Genomic DNA, 17,775 nt, shown 5'->3' on the forward strand with positions numbered 1-17,775 from the left:
GTATATCTGCAGATGAAACAAAAATAACCCTAACCCCCCCCCCCCCATCACAGCCTACTCTGTCCTAACTCCTATCCATTAAAAAAGGCAATGAAAAGCCCCAAAAGTACATAAAACAAAATGCATTGACACAGACAGCTATCTTAGATGTCACACAGGTGACCCATCTTACTGACCACCAGTTATCATGGTGTAATTTTGCAGATGACCATATAATGGGTTGAGGACCATATGCTTGCCAGTGGAGGTGTGCAGGAGAGGGTTTGCAGGTCATTCCCTAAACAAGGCCCAATGGGCATCACAAGATGAGGGCCATGAACAGCATGGAGGCAGTTGACAGAGCATCAAGATGGCTTTGTTTGAAGAGACCTCATGAGTGGAGGCAACAGAATGCCACTTGCTCAACCTCAGTTGGGTCACCCAGATGAGGGTCTGTTGTATGACCCAAAACGCCCGAAAGTCCATTGCAAAAATGAGAATCGATTGTAAAAAGATAAAAAGATATTCTGTTCAGTCCAATTTATGAGCCAAATCATAACATATTAAGGTTGAGACCTTAAGTTTGTAAAGAAAAGAAGAAGATGTGTCAATGACTGAGTGCATGTCTGTGTAAGTCCGTGTGTGAGAGGCATAATCCACAAATCTGATGGGAAGGAATAACATCAGAAAACAAAAAGCATACCATGATTTATGTATTTTTACATTTTTGAAAAATGCAAAGATATGTTATAATGCCACTGACTTGACTGACTAATCAGTAATTTTACACAACATTGTAGGTGCTGACAAAAGCTTTGTGCTGACGAATAGCCGTGTTTTGACACGGCTATGCTAATTGCTGAAATTTCAGCAATTGGTTTTGTGTCTTCTTGGATGAGCTTGCACACCTGAATTTTGGCTGTTAATGATCATCAGGGTTAATTCAGCGTTTCCGCTGGTAACACTTCTGCGTTTCGATCAAACAAATCAATCATTTAATCTAGGGGTGGTGTACCTCTGTTCTTTAAGTGCTATTTTAATTTTTATATCATGTTTCCAGTGCAATACTAATGATTTGTTATTATTAACATTTATCACCAGGGCTCCAGACTAATTTGTTAAATTGGTTGCGCTTGTGTGCCTAACTTTTTCATTAAGGTACACCAGCTTATAATTGACATGCTTCCAAAATGTTTCGCTCTGCCTTTTGGCATTGCAATAATACACCTATTTAACCTTTTCTTGACCGTAAATTCTTTACAAGGGCAGTGTATCGCCACTGATTTCCCATATCGATTCGATTCCAATTGACAAGTTCTCGATTCGATTCAGTATAGATTCAGTCAAGGATATTTCATTGTACAATAACAATTTGGCTTGGATATGTGTTACTGTGCAAGGTAACCTCTATCTGTTGCATTATTAAAACCATTAAGGTAGGCCAGTTTATTTTAATTATTAATTATTATTATAAATTATTTTAATAATGATATTATTGACATAATTTTTAGAGCATTTTATTATACTAATATAATGATAATATCATAGCATATTCCTGCAAGTACAACCTTGAGCAAAGAGCAATTAACTTTTTTTCCAAAGATTATTCAGTTTAAAATTTAATTAGAGCTTAAGATGTTAAAATATCCTTGTGACTTCTGACTCCAACAGTGGTTCCATTATGCCAGACATGTCAAACTCAAGGCCTGCGTGCCACTTCTGGCCCATTGTACAATTATATCAGGCCCGCGATAAAAAATCATATGTCTATCTTAATTGGCCCACTGGTAAATAGTGTGAAAAAAAAGCTCCATAGGCCGAGCCACGGTGCGCAATGCCCGGCTAGACACACACAGAGCGAGCGAACGCTCCCCTCCACTTACAGTCCGAGTATTTGATGATATTAAATAATTTTTCCAGCGTTCCAGAGATCCCAGTGCCTGGCCCAGCAAGTTCATCGTGTCTCTCAGGCTTATCCCTCTCTCTTTTTCCTTGTGTCTTTCTCTCTCCATCTCGCTCCGGCCAGAGAGCCAGACGGCATGCAAGGGCTCCACTAGCTGAGCCACAGTGCACAATGTCCGGCTAGACGCACACAGATAATATTCAGTATAATATCTCTTAATAGATGATTGACATGAGAAGATTCATATTAAATGACGTTTCCCCAATTTTATGTGAACAGCTCAGTAAATACAAAATGAAGACTCTGAAATGTTCTAAATTTACTGTGTATTATATAGTTAATATAATCAAACATGTTGATATATATAATGTCGAAATTTTACCCACAAGCCCGACATTTGTATTCAACTCGAAACGGCGTAATTTACACTATGTTTTTAGCCTAAATTTCCGCTGATATCTTTCTACGAGGTGCATAGAAGGACTATTGGACACACATTTGCGTGGCTATGTCCGCTAGCTTATTATATACACAAGTTCTACTTCTTTTAGCTGTTGAGTCTATGTACGAATGTACCCATAGAATTGGATGTGTCATGCACTTCCTCTTAATCTCCAAAGGAGAGATACAGTAAAGGCTCACAAAGAAAGAGAGATGGAAAGCGAGACAGACACAAGCAGCCAGACACATAGATATCTTGTAGTCCTCTCTGGACATTAAAATAATATTTGATATAAAAGCAGATTACAGTGGGAGAAAGATAACAATAGTCTTCTTAGGAGAAAACACACATCATTTCCTCTTCCAGCAGAGGAACAGAGTGTATGAAGGGGAGGATATATGGAGACTTAATGAAATCATCAGTCTTATTCAGTCTTATCCATCTTCTTTCAAAAGCATCCAGTGTGAGTGGCTGAGACCCTGTGAGTGTGTGTTATCTCTTTGGGGAGTGGTGTACCAAGGTGGTCTTGTAAGACACATATTTTGTTATTGTTCTGTGGACCATTTGATAGTTGTGTTACTGACAGGAGCATTTCATAGACTAGACCTATGTGTGACAGTACTGCAGAATTAGGAGGATTGCTATTATATTGGAGAGCATACTTTTCTGCAAAGGAAACAGACCTACCTGTGCCCAAAGCAAACAAATATAAATAATAGTGAAATACTGCCCCATTGTCTTCATTACAGATCACTGTTGGTCAAAACTGCATCACTGACTGGTTCTTTAAGTAAGCAATACACCAAGAAACTGACCACACATATTTTAAGGATAATATGCCTCTTTGCTCAGATGGGAAATTGCATTTGCTAATAACAAAACTTGGATGCTGGACAGATTTTCATCGGTTGTGAAATAGGGCCCATTGAGTACATGTGCAACATTATCATTTGAAGTCTTGAAACCATATCCAACCAATAAGCATAACATTTTAACAATTAATAATCTGTAAAAATTCTGAGAATCTTGAGAACTACACATTTACTATATAATACTTGTGCCACAAATAGGCAATAGAAAGTTGGAAAGATGTGTTACCAGCAACATCATTTTTAGGTGGAAAAATATTGCAGCAACAACATCTGAAGATCAGAAAAGCACAGTTGTACAACTTGAAATAAATTACACCCAGGTGTAATCTCAGCACGCACTCTACCTGTTCTCCTCAATTTGCTTGTCTGCTGCTACATTCTACATTTCAGCAGAATCCAGTCTTAGCGTTTTTTTTCTGGAAATTCTGCTTCCTGAGACTTCTGCTTTCATGTTTGGTAAACCCATTAAAAAGGTTCTTGAGATCCTGAAACCTTGTTCTCGACCATGTTCACATTTTTTAACCTTAAATCTTTGAGTTTTACCAGGCTTGATATATACCGTAAGGAGTTACATCCTCAGTTTTAATTCAAAAGTTACATTTTCACATTTGTAATGTACAAAATAATGCACTGCTCTATGTTTCTATTTTTTAACATTTAACATTTTATTACTTCTGATAACTTCAAATAAAAAAATCCCAATAGCAATTGGCAAACTACAGAGCCCCCCAGGGGACAGGGGAAAAAAAATGATGGGTGAAAAAAAACATAAAAAAACTGACTTTTGCGAGATCCCGAGAAAGTTTTGCGAGATCTCGAGATACTTTTGCGAGATCCCGAGATACTTTTGCGAGATCCCGAGATACGGGTTGTGGGCGGGTGCCACAGAGCGGGGAAGCCGAGGCTGAGCGGCTGCGGTGACAGCCGCCTTACACACAATTATCTGTCATGGGAGACTGTGTGTGTGTGTGTGTGTGTGTGTGTGGGGGGGGGGGGGGGGGGGTTGTGTGCGTGTGTGTGTATGCTTGTCTCTGTTCCTCTTCACTAAAACTGATAATCACATGTATTTTTTAGTTATTATCCGATGATGACCGATCATGACTTCGGATCAGTGCTGGTGTTTATTGTTAAAGTGTAAAGTGAGCGCGGAACAGAGGGAAGTGAGGCGGAAGCAGACTCCGACACACACAGGACGACCGGACTTTTAATGAGCGTCTGTTCTGATCCTGGAGCAGCGCTGGTTATAATTATTCAGCGGCAGCACATCGCTAAGACAATGAACGGAGCAGAAAACATGGATCGATCCTGTTATGTCTCTGTATCGATGCACAGTCACCCACTTCCGCGAGTAAGGCGGCTGTCCCCGCAGCCGCTCAGCCTCGGCTTCCCTGCTCTGTGGCACCCGCCCACAACCCGTATCTCGGGATCTCGCAAAAGTATCTCAGGATCTCGCAAAAGTATCTCGAGATCTCGCAAAACTTTCTCGGGATCTCGCAAAAGTTTTGCGAGATCTCGCAAAAGTCCGTTTTTTTTTTTTTTTTCCACCCATCATTTTTTTTCCCCCTGTCCCCTGGGGGGCTCCGTAGCAGACACAAAACAAAAAGCAGCAAATGTTACTTTCATATAAGGCTAGACCTAGTGGTATGAGAGTGTGAATGTGCAGCAACTTAATAAAGTACTGTCTTGTAGAAAAGAAGATAAACATAGTAAATCAATATTCATCAGCCTTAGAGACTAATCTACTCTAATTGAAATAGCTCAGATAGGGCTTTACATCCACAAAGGTAAGGATTAACAAGTCAATGGGGAAATAATGGGAAAAATGGGGCCCTAAAAGTCTACATTTGGAGCCTCTGGTACATTCTAATGCTACTCTTCCTTCATATTCACTGCGCTCGAGTATGGCTTACTGAGTGTTGTATCTGATTGTTGATGGAGAATTATTTAAAATGAAAACAGGAATTTGATAATCGAGAATAAACATCCACTTAGTTTCACACAAAGCAGGAAAAAAAATAGTCAGTGACAAAATGAATCAAATATAAACCATGGATAAAATATATGATGTGGCCAAACATATTGATAACTAATATCTTAATGCAGGAAAATCCATTGGGTAACATTTACTTTATAAAACAGGAAAATCTGATACAAAAACTACATATAGCTTCTAGTGGAGTGAGATATGAGTCAGTATCTGTCTTCTCTCCTCCTCCCTCTGCTGCCGGATAGGGGGTCTGGATCGTCTCAGACAGTAGATACGTTTTTATGGGTTTAACAAATCTTGTCAAACCAACATAATTAGTAATACAGACACACAGCTTTTGTTACCTTAACTACTGTGTTGTATTGTAAAACAAGTCTCCTTCACATTGCATTGGTTGAACAGTTGGTTTGATTAAGTTCTTAATTAACCTTATACTTCTCCCAGCTTAGATTGGGTGTGTGTGAGTACCTGAGCGTGATTTAATTCTTCTAGACCCCAGGGGGATAATTCCTGTGATACATTCTGTTCCCCGCTCTCTTAATCCCAATGACATCACATAGGGGTTTATTACACTAAAGACTATAACATTCACATCACTTCCTGTGCGCATGTCAATAAATGTTGTTAAAGTGTTGAATCAAAGTCTCTGATTTAAGTATAATATGTCGTTGATTTGTTGAGTGACTGTTTTCTTGCCTGACCTTCACATCTTTCTGTGGCCATTAAATACCCTCTGGTTTCTCTTATTGTCTTGGGTTTTAAAAAAAACCTTATGCATACATCGATTTTTAGGGGCAAATGCAAGTGAAGTAATCACACTGTAGAGCCCTGTATAATGATATTGGTGAAGTTGATAGTTTGAGCCTTTACGTCCACTAGTACTGGTATTCAGATTCAATAATAGGACAAATACAATAATACAATAGGTCCATGCAAGAGTAGCAATATAAGCATGTAAGTATTTTAACAGAAAAAATAAAATAAAATATGAAATATTTATACAATATGTGCGCTCTATTTTCATGTATAGCACCAAACCACACCTTTAAGTGTTAGTTATGTCATAAACTTTGAGCCTGAATCTTCAGAAAGTCCAAAGAGATTAAGTGATATATTGGCTTCTTACCTTTCAATCCAAATTTAGAGCGTGGTCCAAACTTGTTGATGAGGAGAAGGAGAACCACCAGCATCACACAGACAAACACTGCCAGGCCTACTGCTATTGAGACCTAGAATCACACAAATCATCACTTAAAGATCTTCTGTTCAGATAAAAGAAAGTTCGAGACAAAAATCTTGTTAAGAAGAGGAACATTTTTTGTAAAGCAAACTCCTCAACAGGTGTTATGGTGCTACTGCGAATGTATTTAAATAGCTAAGTAAGTGGATTTGTACTTCATGTAAAATCTCATTTGATTATGCAAAATGTATTAGCAACATAAAAACTGTATTTGTTAGCTACAGCTGATCAGTAGTCATGTTTAGTCATTTTGGTGTATAATGGAATTTGTTTAATTTATAGTATAGCGCTCTAAACTATAATTGGAAGTGAAATTGTGATTTTGAATCTTAAGGGGACTGCTTATGTTGAACAACACAAGTTTCAAGTTCAAGTGTTAATCCCGATGATGTTTTCCTACACTTGACATCTATTGCACTTCTGTCCGTCCTGGAAGAGGGATCCCTCACATGTGGCTCTCTCTGAGGTTTCTACGTATTTTTACCTGTTAAAAGGGTTTTTAGTAGTTTTTCCTTACTCTTGCTGAGGGTTAAGGACAGAGGATGTCACACCATGTTAAAGCCCTATGAGACTAATTGTGATTTGTGAATATGGGCTATACAAATAAAATTTGATTGATTGATTGATTGAAGTTTGTGAATAGTAATATTAAGTTGAGTTCATTCGCCTTATCCTATGATCAGTATTACTCATAGAATCAGCAAAAGGTAATTTTATCTTGACCTTATTAATAGATAAGGTTTGATTTGTTTGAATGAGATGATGCACGACTGATCTCTTAGCCATGAGAGAAGATTTCAAAGAGATTCCAGAGGAAACCTTTTCCGCAACTGGATCGCGAAGATACATAACCTGTTGCCTGCAGTAAGGAGGTTCTGAACTGAACACCTATGTCTGGTTCTGCTAGAGGTTTCTTCAAGTTAATGGAGTTTTTTTCTCTTCAGTCACCAAAGTGCAGCTTATTGTGGAAACTGTTTGGTTTCTCTATAATTTCAAAGGTTTTAACCTCCAATGCAAAGTGCATTGAGATAATGTATATTATGATTTGGTGCTAAACAAATAAATTGAATTGTCTGTCGAGGTCCCACCTTCTTATAATCTGTTCAACCATTTATTATGTGCAGTTAAAATTTATAATAGTGCCCTGTGTTTGTATTTCACTATAATTATCCATCCACTTGGCTTCTGTCATTCCTTCTGAGGAATGACAAGTCTTCTGAGTCTGGTCCGATCCTTACAGATACCTTTGACACACTATTCTTCATACTGTAGTTATAGGTAACACACGTTCACTACAGTAGAAGACCAAAGACTTCAGATTGTTTTTTGTGAAAAGTAAATTAAGACCACACTCCCTGTCAGTTGTGTACCTATCCTAAATACACAGTCTTGAGCAAAGAAAAAAGACATTAACTTAACTTCAAATATTGCATCCAGCCAAAATAATTTATCTTCAATGTAAAGAGTAATTTAAAAATTACGTTTCATTGCTATATTGCTGCTGTTGGTTGATAGTATGATGCCCTTTTTTTGGTGAACATCAAACTACAGTTCAGGCAGGAATCCTACAACGCTCTTGTCTCTTTAAACGAATAACTGCTTTACAAAGACTAAAATGGAAAGCGGGGCTCTGTGCTGTGTGGAACACTTTTTAAATAACATACTTTGGGCTCGAGGTATTTTAAAGGACCCATCGTATGCCCATTTTACCACAAGTTGATATGGTTCCTTGGGGCCTTAATGAAATGCCTGTAACATATTTTGGTCAAAATACCACAAGGATCATTTAAAACAGCACCCTTTTTTACCCTGTCTAAAACAGCCCTGTCTAAAACAGCCCTGTCTAAAACAGCCTTCACCCCTCCCCCCTCCTTCACGAGATACAAGCGCCCAGATTTTTAGTTATCCATTACCTCTGTAGAAATATGGCTACTGGAGACAAAGATACAATCTTGCAACCATATCGTTTTGAACCAGAGTCAGGTGGGCCGATGCCTGGCTGCGAGAGCCCCAGCGCCGCCCCGCAGTGGGAGCAGTGGGAGCTGGAGCTGGCGCAGCAGCAGCATCCTTCCACACTGTTGAGTCAACGTTTAGAGGTGTCCCGGGGGTCTCCGCCTCGACGATCGGCATGTTTATGCGGCCACTTTAGATGATGATGGTGGGGGGTGGTCCAAGGCCATGTAGCGAGACTCCCTACATGGGCATGTTTGGAAAATTACGTATTTTTTGGTCGTAAATAATCCCATTTGACGCACTCTAGCATATTGTTTCTGACAGAGAGGAACCACAACAAATCGCGTGAGTTGTTTTTTTCCAGAGTTTTTGGGACGGTACACATGCCAGATACCCAAATTAATGTGTAGAAGCACTACAAAAGGGGAATTTTCATAATATGTGCCCTTTAAGCTTTATAGTCCAAGTTGAGTTGCAAGTCCAAATCAACAAATGTATGACTGAGTCAAGTCCAAGTCATGTGACTAGAGACTATATCATTGCTCCACAGTCTAAAGAAAAATGCCCCTTGTGTGGCATGACAGAAGGCAGAATCAAAAATTGATTATCTCTTCACAACCTCTGCTCAACATTTATCTGTCCTCAGTTAACTATAAGAATAACATAGAATTAATAAAATTTCTAATAAGCTCTCAGGCTCACTAGCCACCAAAGAATGTCAGCAGACTGAAACAAATGGCTGAACATGAACATAGGTGAAGAATATGTTAATATAGAACTGAATAATACACCTTAATTTTCTTTGAAAACACAGCTTTGGGAGGCCCTCAACAACGAGCACCTCTTTAATATTATCTGACGCTTTTCATAAAGAGAAAAGATAACAATGCAGTTATGCAGCTTGGCTCTGACTTATTATATTTAGTCTTGATTACCAACACAATCATCAAGTCAGGCCTGGAGTTCATTTAAAAATATATAAAAATAAGTAGAATTTTAAACAATACAATTCAAATATTTTTAATTAAGATACTTTAAGCTGTTCACTCCTTTCTCTATATGGGCTTTTGTTTACAGATATGTTTCTTCCTATGGGTGACTAGGAAATTAGAGGAAAACAGGCAATACTTTTCTTTAATATTTCAGTCACTCACCCCAAACGTATCCTTCTCAGGCTTATGTGTCTCTGCAGTTGGAGTCACTGGTAGAAAAACACAAGGAGATACAGATTGTATGAATGAAAGAATGAATCAATGGAAAAAAATGCAGAAACCACAGGAAGAATCACAAGTGAAGGGTCACTTAGGGACATAAGTGCAATAGATGTTGAGCGTAAATCTATATTCTCTATAAAGCACATCTATAAAATAACAGCGTGAATTAATGTTCAGTTTTCATGATCAAAGTCATTAACTTATGATCTGTTAATACTGAATACTAAATAAATCCTAACGTGAAAAGGACATTTAGTTTTTTTTCTATATCTGTTCACTAACGATGGAAACCACAAGGATTTCTGATCTAAAACTTTACCTCATTTGCTGGCTGTGTTATCACTCTACACCACCTCAAATGTTCTTTCTGTACTTTCTTTGTCTTTCTGCCAAGACAACTGCTGAATGGTTGAGTCATTTGCAAAGGTTTAAATAAAAGACAGCATGGTCTCAACCAACTTATTGCATTTCCAAAACATAAGGATCATTCAGTATTTATTTTTGTTAAGGCTATAGCTCAACAGTATGGAGGACCATACATGACTTAAGTATAAATAAATAAATACAGAAATAAATAAATAAATGAATACACAAAAAAGGAAATAAATTAATTAATACAGAAATAAATACGTTAATAACAACAGAAATGTCTAAATAAATGTCTTAAATATATTTGCACATTTATTTATTCCCTGATTTATATTTTTCACGTTTTCAATCACCTTATGCTAATGAGAAAGGCGGGCCTAACCGCAGTCTCATGTAGGATTGGTCAACTGAGCTATACACACACACACGCACACAGGTCCCGTGACTCCGCCCCCATCAGTGCCACACACTCGCACAGACACAGAGACAGAAACTGAGACTTGAGCTCGTCACCGCGATGCAGCCGCTCAGTGACTTTGTAAAACAGTGAAAACACAGAGTTTCTCTGGTCACATCTGCTCAGAGATCAGCTGCTTCATGGGCAGAGCAGAAGCTGCAGGCTTGTTTTTTTCCGAGCAGGAGTTTCTGCTTCCTCCTCCTCTCTGCTCTCTCCTTGTGCTCAGGAGAACACGAGACGTGACGCTCACAGTCAGGATTACTGACACCTTAATCATCCCAGTAAAAAATAACCTGAACTAACCCTCTGAACTTGAACTAGTTCATTTTAAGTGTGAACTGGCTCAACACTACAAACAGCTACTGGACACCAGTCAGCATTGAAAGGCTGGATAATTACACTCCTGTGACCAATCCTGCATGAGACTGCGGTTAGGCCCGCCTTTCTCATTAGCATAAGGTGATTGAAAACGTGAAAAATATAAATCAGGGAATAAATAAATGTGCAAATATATTTAAGACATTTATTTAGACATATCTGTTGTTATTAACGTATTTATTTATTTATTTCTGTATTTATTTATTTATACTTAAGTCATGTATGGTCCTCCATACAACAGATCACTGAGCCTAATATGCATCTGATGCAGTGCTGACGTGCTTGGTGGGTCCTTCCGCTACCAGCAGCGAAGATTCTTCCTTCCCAGTCCGTCTTAAATAAAGTTGAGGCTTCTTCTTCACATCTTTCCTTGAACTCATGTCATTTTCTATTAACGTCAAGAAATATCTGTTGAGAAAATAGATTATTTTTGTCTTTTCGACCGCAGCGTATATGACCAAAAGTTCTGGCTTGGCATATTCCATTGTTCTAAATTGTCTTGTTACCTTCATATACATGCATTCCAGAGTCCTTCTTAATGTTGTTTTTTTTCATGTACGACCCTTGCTAGCATCATTAGACTGCGGATATTTGCTTGCCTCTTGCCTTTTTTGTTTGTTTCTTGTAAATACTTATTGTGTATGATTAACTGAGCTGTGAGGAAAGACAACAAAAAGTAAGATTGAAATAGAATTAAACTTAAGTTTAGTACAAGTACTTTAAAAACTGTACACTCCAGTAAATGTTTCTTTTCAGCATTTAGATCAAAATAGTTTGGCCTATTCATGTATTATCCACCATATGCAGAGGGATTTGGAGACTCAATACAAGGCACATCTCACAGTACAAGACTACAATATAGGAGCTCTATAATAACCAATATCCATAATATTGACACAGTCTACAAACTTTAGATTCAAAGTCTGACAGTATATACTACATATCAGTCAAGCTTGAAGGCCGGCCCATGTGTTTTGGAATCCACATGAGTGATGGATTATAATTTTCCTCCTTTCCTGCAACTAAATATTTGACACTAAATGTTGTTCGGGAAGTTCGGTCTGGAGTCGCTCCGTTGGGGTGAAACTATGGCCGATCAGGAGCTGATCGGACCAATCAAATCGTCAGGGCGGGCTTTATACGATGATTGACAGATGATCTACAGTGACGTAATCAACCACGTCACCAGAGAGCGCTGCCTGCAGAGCTGAGGTGTCAATGCTGCCATCGAGTCTGTTTCAGCAGACATCGACAGCGCATTCATTTTGAAAGAGGAACAGAGGAACGTGATCAAGGCATTTGTAGATCGAACAGATGTTTTTGCCGTCCTCCTACGGGATTCATAAAAAGTAAAATTTTTCAGCTGGCCCCAATGCTGCAGCCACACAAGCAGTCATATAAATAAAAAGAGAGGGGGGGGGGGGCGCTACGCTCCTCAGCACATATGAGACAAAAGACACATGTTGGGACGCTGTTAATGTTGGAGCAACAAGGAAGTGTAAAACGCTCCTGCAGAGCCATGACAGCGGAGCTCTGCCACGCAGCGTGCGGATCAGCAGCTCCGTGGATTTCTGGTAGGGACGGATCTCTCTCAGAGCCCCGGGCCGGTCCCGGAGCCGGTCGCGGTCCCGGGCCGGTCCCGGGCCGGTAGCGAGGCTCTGAGAGAGATCCGTAGCGGGCTTCTTCACGCCGCCGCCGGCCGGGGCTCTCACGAGCAGCCCTGGTCTCCAGCTGCTTCCTGGGGGCTTTGCCTCCGGTGGATATACGAGCGGCATTAGCAGCATTTCCATTGATTTATTTAGAGAGTTAATAAACTCGTGAAACAGACAACTGACAACAACTATGCGTCGCTTGACATACGTCACATACTACGTTGCTCTGATTGGTTGTAGGTCTATCCAATTGAGCGAAGAGGCATTTGGTTTCCTGGTTCTGTTGAAACACGCCCCATAATCACAGCCCAATGGAGCGGTCTCAGACTCATATTCTGACTAGAATAATGAGTATGACAACATCAGGCTAGCCTTACACCACAGGCAGGTAAAATCTATGTCTGTAGTCTTCATATTCTATGATGATAATATTAAATAAAATGAATGTTTGGGGCCTTAAACATAATTTAGAGAATGCCATATTAAAGTGTTAACTCTTTCTTGACAATCCTGAGAATGAAAAAATAATTGTTTAACAAATATGACAAGAAAAAACACTTACCATATTCATAATCTGTTTCTGGAACTGTGAAAAGAAAAGAAGCATAGATACAGAAAAGTGTATAAGTGTAGCATGCAGAAAGGGATGACAAAAACCAAATGGCTAGAAGTTTTAAAGGGAGAGCATGTGTAAGACATTTTTATAATAATAATAATTTTTATTATTGTTATTATTCAGTGAAGGTTGTGTGTTGTCTTTAGACACTTGCAAAAATCTTATCTGAGATTATGTGTTGGTACTTAAAACATTTTCTCAAACCAGGACAAAGGCTTGTTGTCCCAATTGTGGTTTGTATTCTAAAAAATATCCAAACCTGAATTTGGAATCGTTTTCTTGTGTTATCTGTTAAAAGCAGGACATTTCAGGTATATGGTGGAATCGACCTGTGATTTTTGTATGATGTTTGGTAAGTTCGGAAAGTACTTTCATAACACATGGTGTTATTGATTGTCTATAACAAGTTAAATGCCCACAATGGCTTTCAGGCTTCCAAGCAAGATTGTGGTTTTGGTTTTGTTCAACATATTTTAAACTTTACCTTAACTTTTTGTCTGTGGTATGCATTTGCATTTCTGCCAGACATAACTTACTGTGTTTGTTGTACCCATTCATGCTAAGATGTCCGGTCTGTTTGACCAGTCATAACCTGCACAACACTTGTTATTGTTCTGAGTATCTGTAAATTAAATTTTGTATTAGTGCCTGACCTGGGCAAAATGTTATTCTAGGGCCAGCACAAAAGTGACTATGATAATGGATGCACACAATTATGTTAAGTTACAGTAGTTTATTAGAGCTGCATTGCAAACAGTAGTATGTGTTTCGTAGATAAGCTGGTGACTTCTAATTGGGTGAAAATGAGGTGGTGAGGAGACACAAAAACACATTTTTCTAGTGCTCCTTTTTGCTCTCCTCACTTCCTGCTGTACTGCATAAAGGGTCTCCTTGTGTGAGCTATATCACAGCCATGCTGCTATTCTTTAATAACCTTTCCTTTCATTGTTGTTTTTGTATGTGATTTACTTCTAATAGGGTTTTTCTTATATTTCTTCTTCTTTGTTCGGATTATTGGCCAGTGGAAACCGCAAGGAGCATTACCGCCTTCTACTTATACAGTCACATTTACCCTCATAAAAATCAAATGCCACTTCGCAGAACCCCAAGACTCATCAAAGGCAATGTTTTACAAAACATTTTGAGACAAAAGGTTGAACCAGCAAAGATTGCCACCTGCCAATAAGCTGAACAAAGAAGATGATAAGAACTGTGATAACTCAAGGACTGAATCATTTAATTTGAAGTAATCACGATTGATAAAATGTCTGTTGCCATCGTTGTTGGATACTAGTGTGCACACTTACCGTCATAGGGCTTGTCAAGGAAATGCCCATACACAGTAAAGGTGGCTTCCCCCAGGTAATTGGTAGCTTCCAAAGTGTAGTTTCCATTGTTATGGTGTGTTGGGTTTTTAAAGGTTAGACAACCCTCTATATCGTCCTGGTAAATATCCATATCAGGGCGCACATACTCAGTGTGGGAAATTTCCTGAGTGGGAGTTACAGATGAGCAACACATGAATAGTGACATCATAACATAGCCCCAAATCATAATATACATTATCTCAAGAGACTTTACATATTGAGGTTGAGACCATAAAAATCTTATATAAACAGTTCCCACAATGAGCAAGTGCTTTTGCGACTGTGGAGAGGAAAAAAAGCTCACTCATATCTATATACATCATCTCTCAGATCTCTTTTTCCCAAACTTTTTTATTGAAAGATTTAAGGTCTCATCCCTTCCTCGTTTAAATTGAGTATGTATTTGTTTATAAAATAGATTTGGATCCTTTACTTTACTTTTGACAATTTATACTACTACACTTATACTTCATATTCCATATGTGATGTTTTATCAGTTTGATTTGTATTATTGGGATATTTTGGTGTTAAGGTTACTGAAAGTTAATGTCAGTTATATGCTCGACCACAGACTCAGGCTCAATTCACACCCGCATCTCCCCCAAACGTAACACATGTATTTAACCTCAGCCACAAGGTCTAACCATCCAATGCTGGCTTTTTGTCCTTGCAGTGGCCACAAAAGCCATTGGTATGCAGTGTTGGGAAGGATACTTTCAAAACGTATTCCGTTACAGAATACAGAATACATGCCCAAAAATGTAATCTGTAACGTTTTCCATTACATTAACTAATCTGAGTAACGTATTCTGAATACTTGGAATACTTCCGGTTTGTATTGCATTTTTTAAGTGTATGATTGCGGCGTTGTTATAGTCAGTGGAGCAGCAGCAGTTTAATCTCTCTCTCCGCCGATGCGGCGGGCCAGCTGGATGTCCGGCTCCCATCCACTCCCACCTCTGTGCCGGCCCCACCGGAGGCAGAAGGACCCCCCCCCCCCCCGCGCCAAGGCTGCCTCGCGCCGTGCAGCGATCGTTTCGGCGTCGAGTCTATTTTTTTTTGCGCTTGACGCGAGCGTATCGCTCCAGGAAACACACTGAAAAATGATTTTAAACGATATTGATGACATTTTATATGATATAAATGATAAAGTATGCATCCCATAGTTTGTATTCCCCTTCTGTAGTCCTGGAGTTTTAATTTTACTAATTTTACCGATCACATTATTAAATGCCCCCCTCTGCCCATCCATACAGACACACAAGCAGTCATAAAGATAAAAAGAGAGGGGGGGGGGGGGGGGGGGGGCGGAGAATACGTAATTTACCCTCGACACCCGACATTGAACGGAGCAAACAGCGGAGATGTTCTGGAAGATAGATGACATTAAATTGGGACGCTGTTGCAGTTAATGTTGGAGCAACAAGTGACCATATGCTTTTATGCTACTGGGTCAACGGGTGATATTATTAGAGCTGCCCGGCGCTTCAGCGTCCGGTGTGAACCCGGCGTGCCTCGCTGGCCTCCTGCAGAGCCATGACAGCGGAGCTCTGGAAGCGCAGGTCGGTCTTCTCTCACCAGGTGCTGGAAGGGAAGCTTGCGGATCAGCAGCTCCGTAGATTTCTGGTAGCGACGGAACTCTCTCAGAGCCTCGGTCCCGGGCCTGTAACGGTCCCGGGCCGGTAGCGGTGATGCTCCTTCACGCCGCCGGGGCGCTCTTACGGCAGCCCTGGTCTCCAGCTGCTTCCTGGGGGCTTTGCCGCCGGTGGATTTACGAGAGAGTGAATAAACTCGAGAAGTACCGTCATGTAATCCACTGATTTCAACAATGTAACTGTATTCTGAATACCATCTATTTATTTTGTAACTGTAACGGAATACAGTTACTCATAATTTGTATTCTAAATACGTAACGCCGTTACATGTATTCCGTTACTCCCCAACACTGTTGGTATGTTATGATATAATTAAACGTGTGATTAATATATATAAATCTGAAAATACAGGAGCCTCCACCGATATGTGTGTATGTGAAACAAACACACCTTTTCTTTGTAGAACCATCGTAAGGTTGGGTGGGGTGAACCCCGAACCGTGAACTCTATGCAAGTATCATGGCGCCGTTCTGGCTCCTTCAGCTTCACAATGGAGGGAGGAACTGAAAAACAAAACAAGACACATGAAGATAGTAAATAATTGTATTGTTGTACACTATCACATGTACATGTATTACAGTAAAACTTGAATTTTCTGCCATTAAACTTGAAGCACTGTTGCTGTTCAAGAGAGAGCCAGACATAAAATACAGATATATCAAGGGGATCAACTTTAATTGTCTTTTTAATATGCTGGTCTCATCAAATTGATTTTCAGTGTGTAAGCATGTGTTCCAGCTCTTGTGTTTCTCTCTGTTTACTAACAACTGTCTACAAACACAATTTATTGTGTGCTGGCACAGTGTAATTTTCTAACCACAGTAGACTCAATGAAATTCAATACAGCACCAAAGAGAGAGCGAGAGAGAGTGATAGCCAGAGCGAGAGATGAGGGGGGTCATTTGTATTAGTCATTCCACCAAACAAACACACACCCACACACAGACAGAATTTCAGACAAACATAGGTAGAGCTTGAGATTAAGCAGGAAAAACGGCTGCCTTACACATGGTCCTGGGATGGGCTGTAAGGAGACTGGTTGAGCCATGTATTGTTGAACATAAGTTCTGTTTTACAAATGTACACAGAACCCATGCACCACAAAGTGATACTGTGAATTGCCGGAGAATGTAATGAATTGACAAGCCACTACTTAACGGACCTCTAAAGAAAAAAACTTTGCTCATGTCCAATAGAGAGAAAAGCGATGAGATATGAGAAATAACAATGTGAGACTACACTACAGTGAAATGAACTCTGTCCTCAGTGCTGCTCTTTTGAACTAAGCCCCTGAACCCATATAATACAAGCACACCCCGCATTAGCTCTCTGCTAAACTGGCTGCATTAAACACTATTTTCTAATGGACATTTAAATCCCTTCTCTATGTGTTGGCCAAGTGGCTCATGCTTTCATACATGTAGTAAAAGTGAGGATGGAATCACATGACCCAAAACCAAAGGTAATCCACAGGCATTGCTGCTTTAAACCAATCGTTGCTGGGCAGATGCATAGTGTGCCTACAAAAAACAGGGGTAATCTGTCAGTAACATATGACCATCTACTGCCCCAATTAGGACCTTTTTGTCACAGTTCCTCTGTGCCTCCAGTGCCCCTCCCCTTCTTGTTTCTCTTTTCCCGCAGGTGCAGCACATCTCGGTGATGACCAGGCTCTCCAGGCGCACCTGCAC

The 17,775-nt window shown here is 39.7% G+C and overlaps 1 protein-coding gene across 1 annotated transcript in view; it reads right to left on the bottom strand.

The window, feature by feature from the left end:
- LOC133009767 (NT-3 growth factor receptor-like) overlaps positions 1-17,775 on the bottom strand; it is a 108,177-nt gene that overhangs the window by 26,225 nt on the left and 64,177 nt on the right. The window contains exons 8-12 of the mRNA XM_061077301.1: positions 16,475-16,587; positions 14,370-14,553; positions 13,009-13,032; positions 9,531-9,577; positions 6,310-6,412 (exon numbers count right to left, since the gene is read on the bottom strand). Coding sequence (XP_060933284.1) covers positions 6,310-6,412; positions 9,531-9,577; positions 13,009-13,032; positions 14,370-14,553; positions 16,475-16,587 — 471 coding nt within the window. The remainder of the gene's footprint in view (positions 1-6,309; positions 6,413-9,530; positions 9,578-13,008; positions 13,033-14,369; positions 14,554-16,474; positions 16,588-17,775) is intronic.

The sequence above is a fragment of the Limanda limanda genome, chromosome 8 (genome assembly GCF_963576545.1).
Source record: "Limanda limanda chromosome 8, fLimLim1.1, whole genome shotgun sequence".
Taxonomy (NCBI): domain Eukaryota; kingdom Metazoa; phylum Chordata; class Actinopteri; order Pleuronectiformes; family Pleuronectidae; genus Limanda; species Limanda limanda.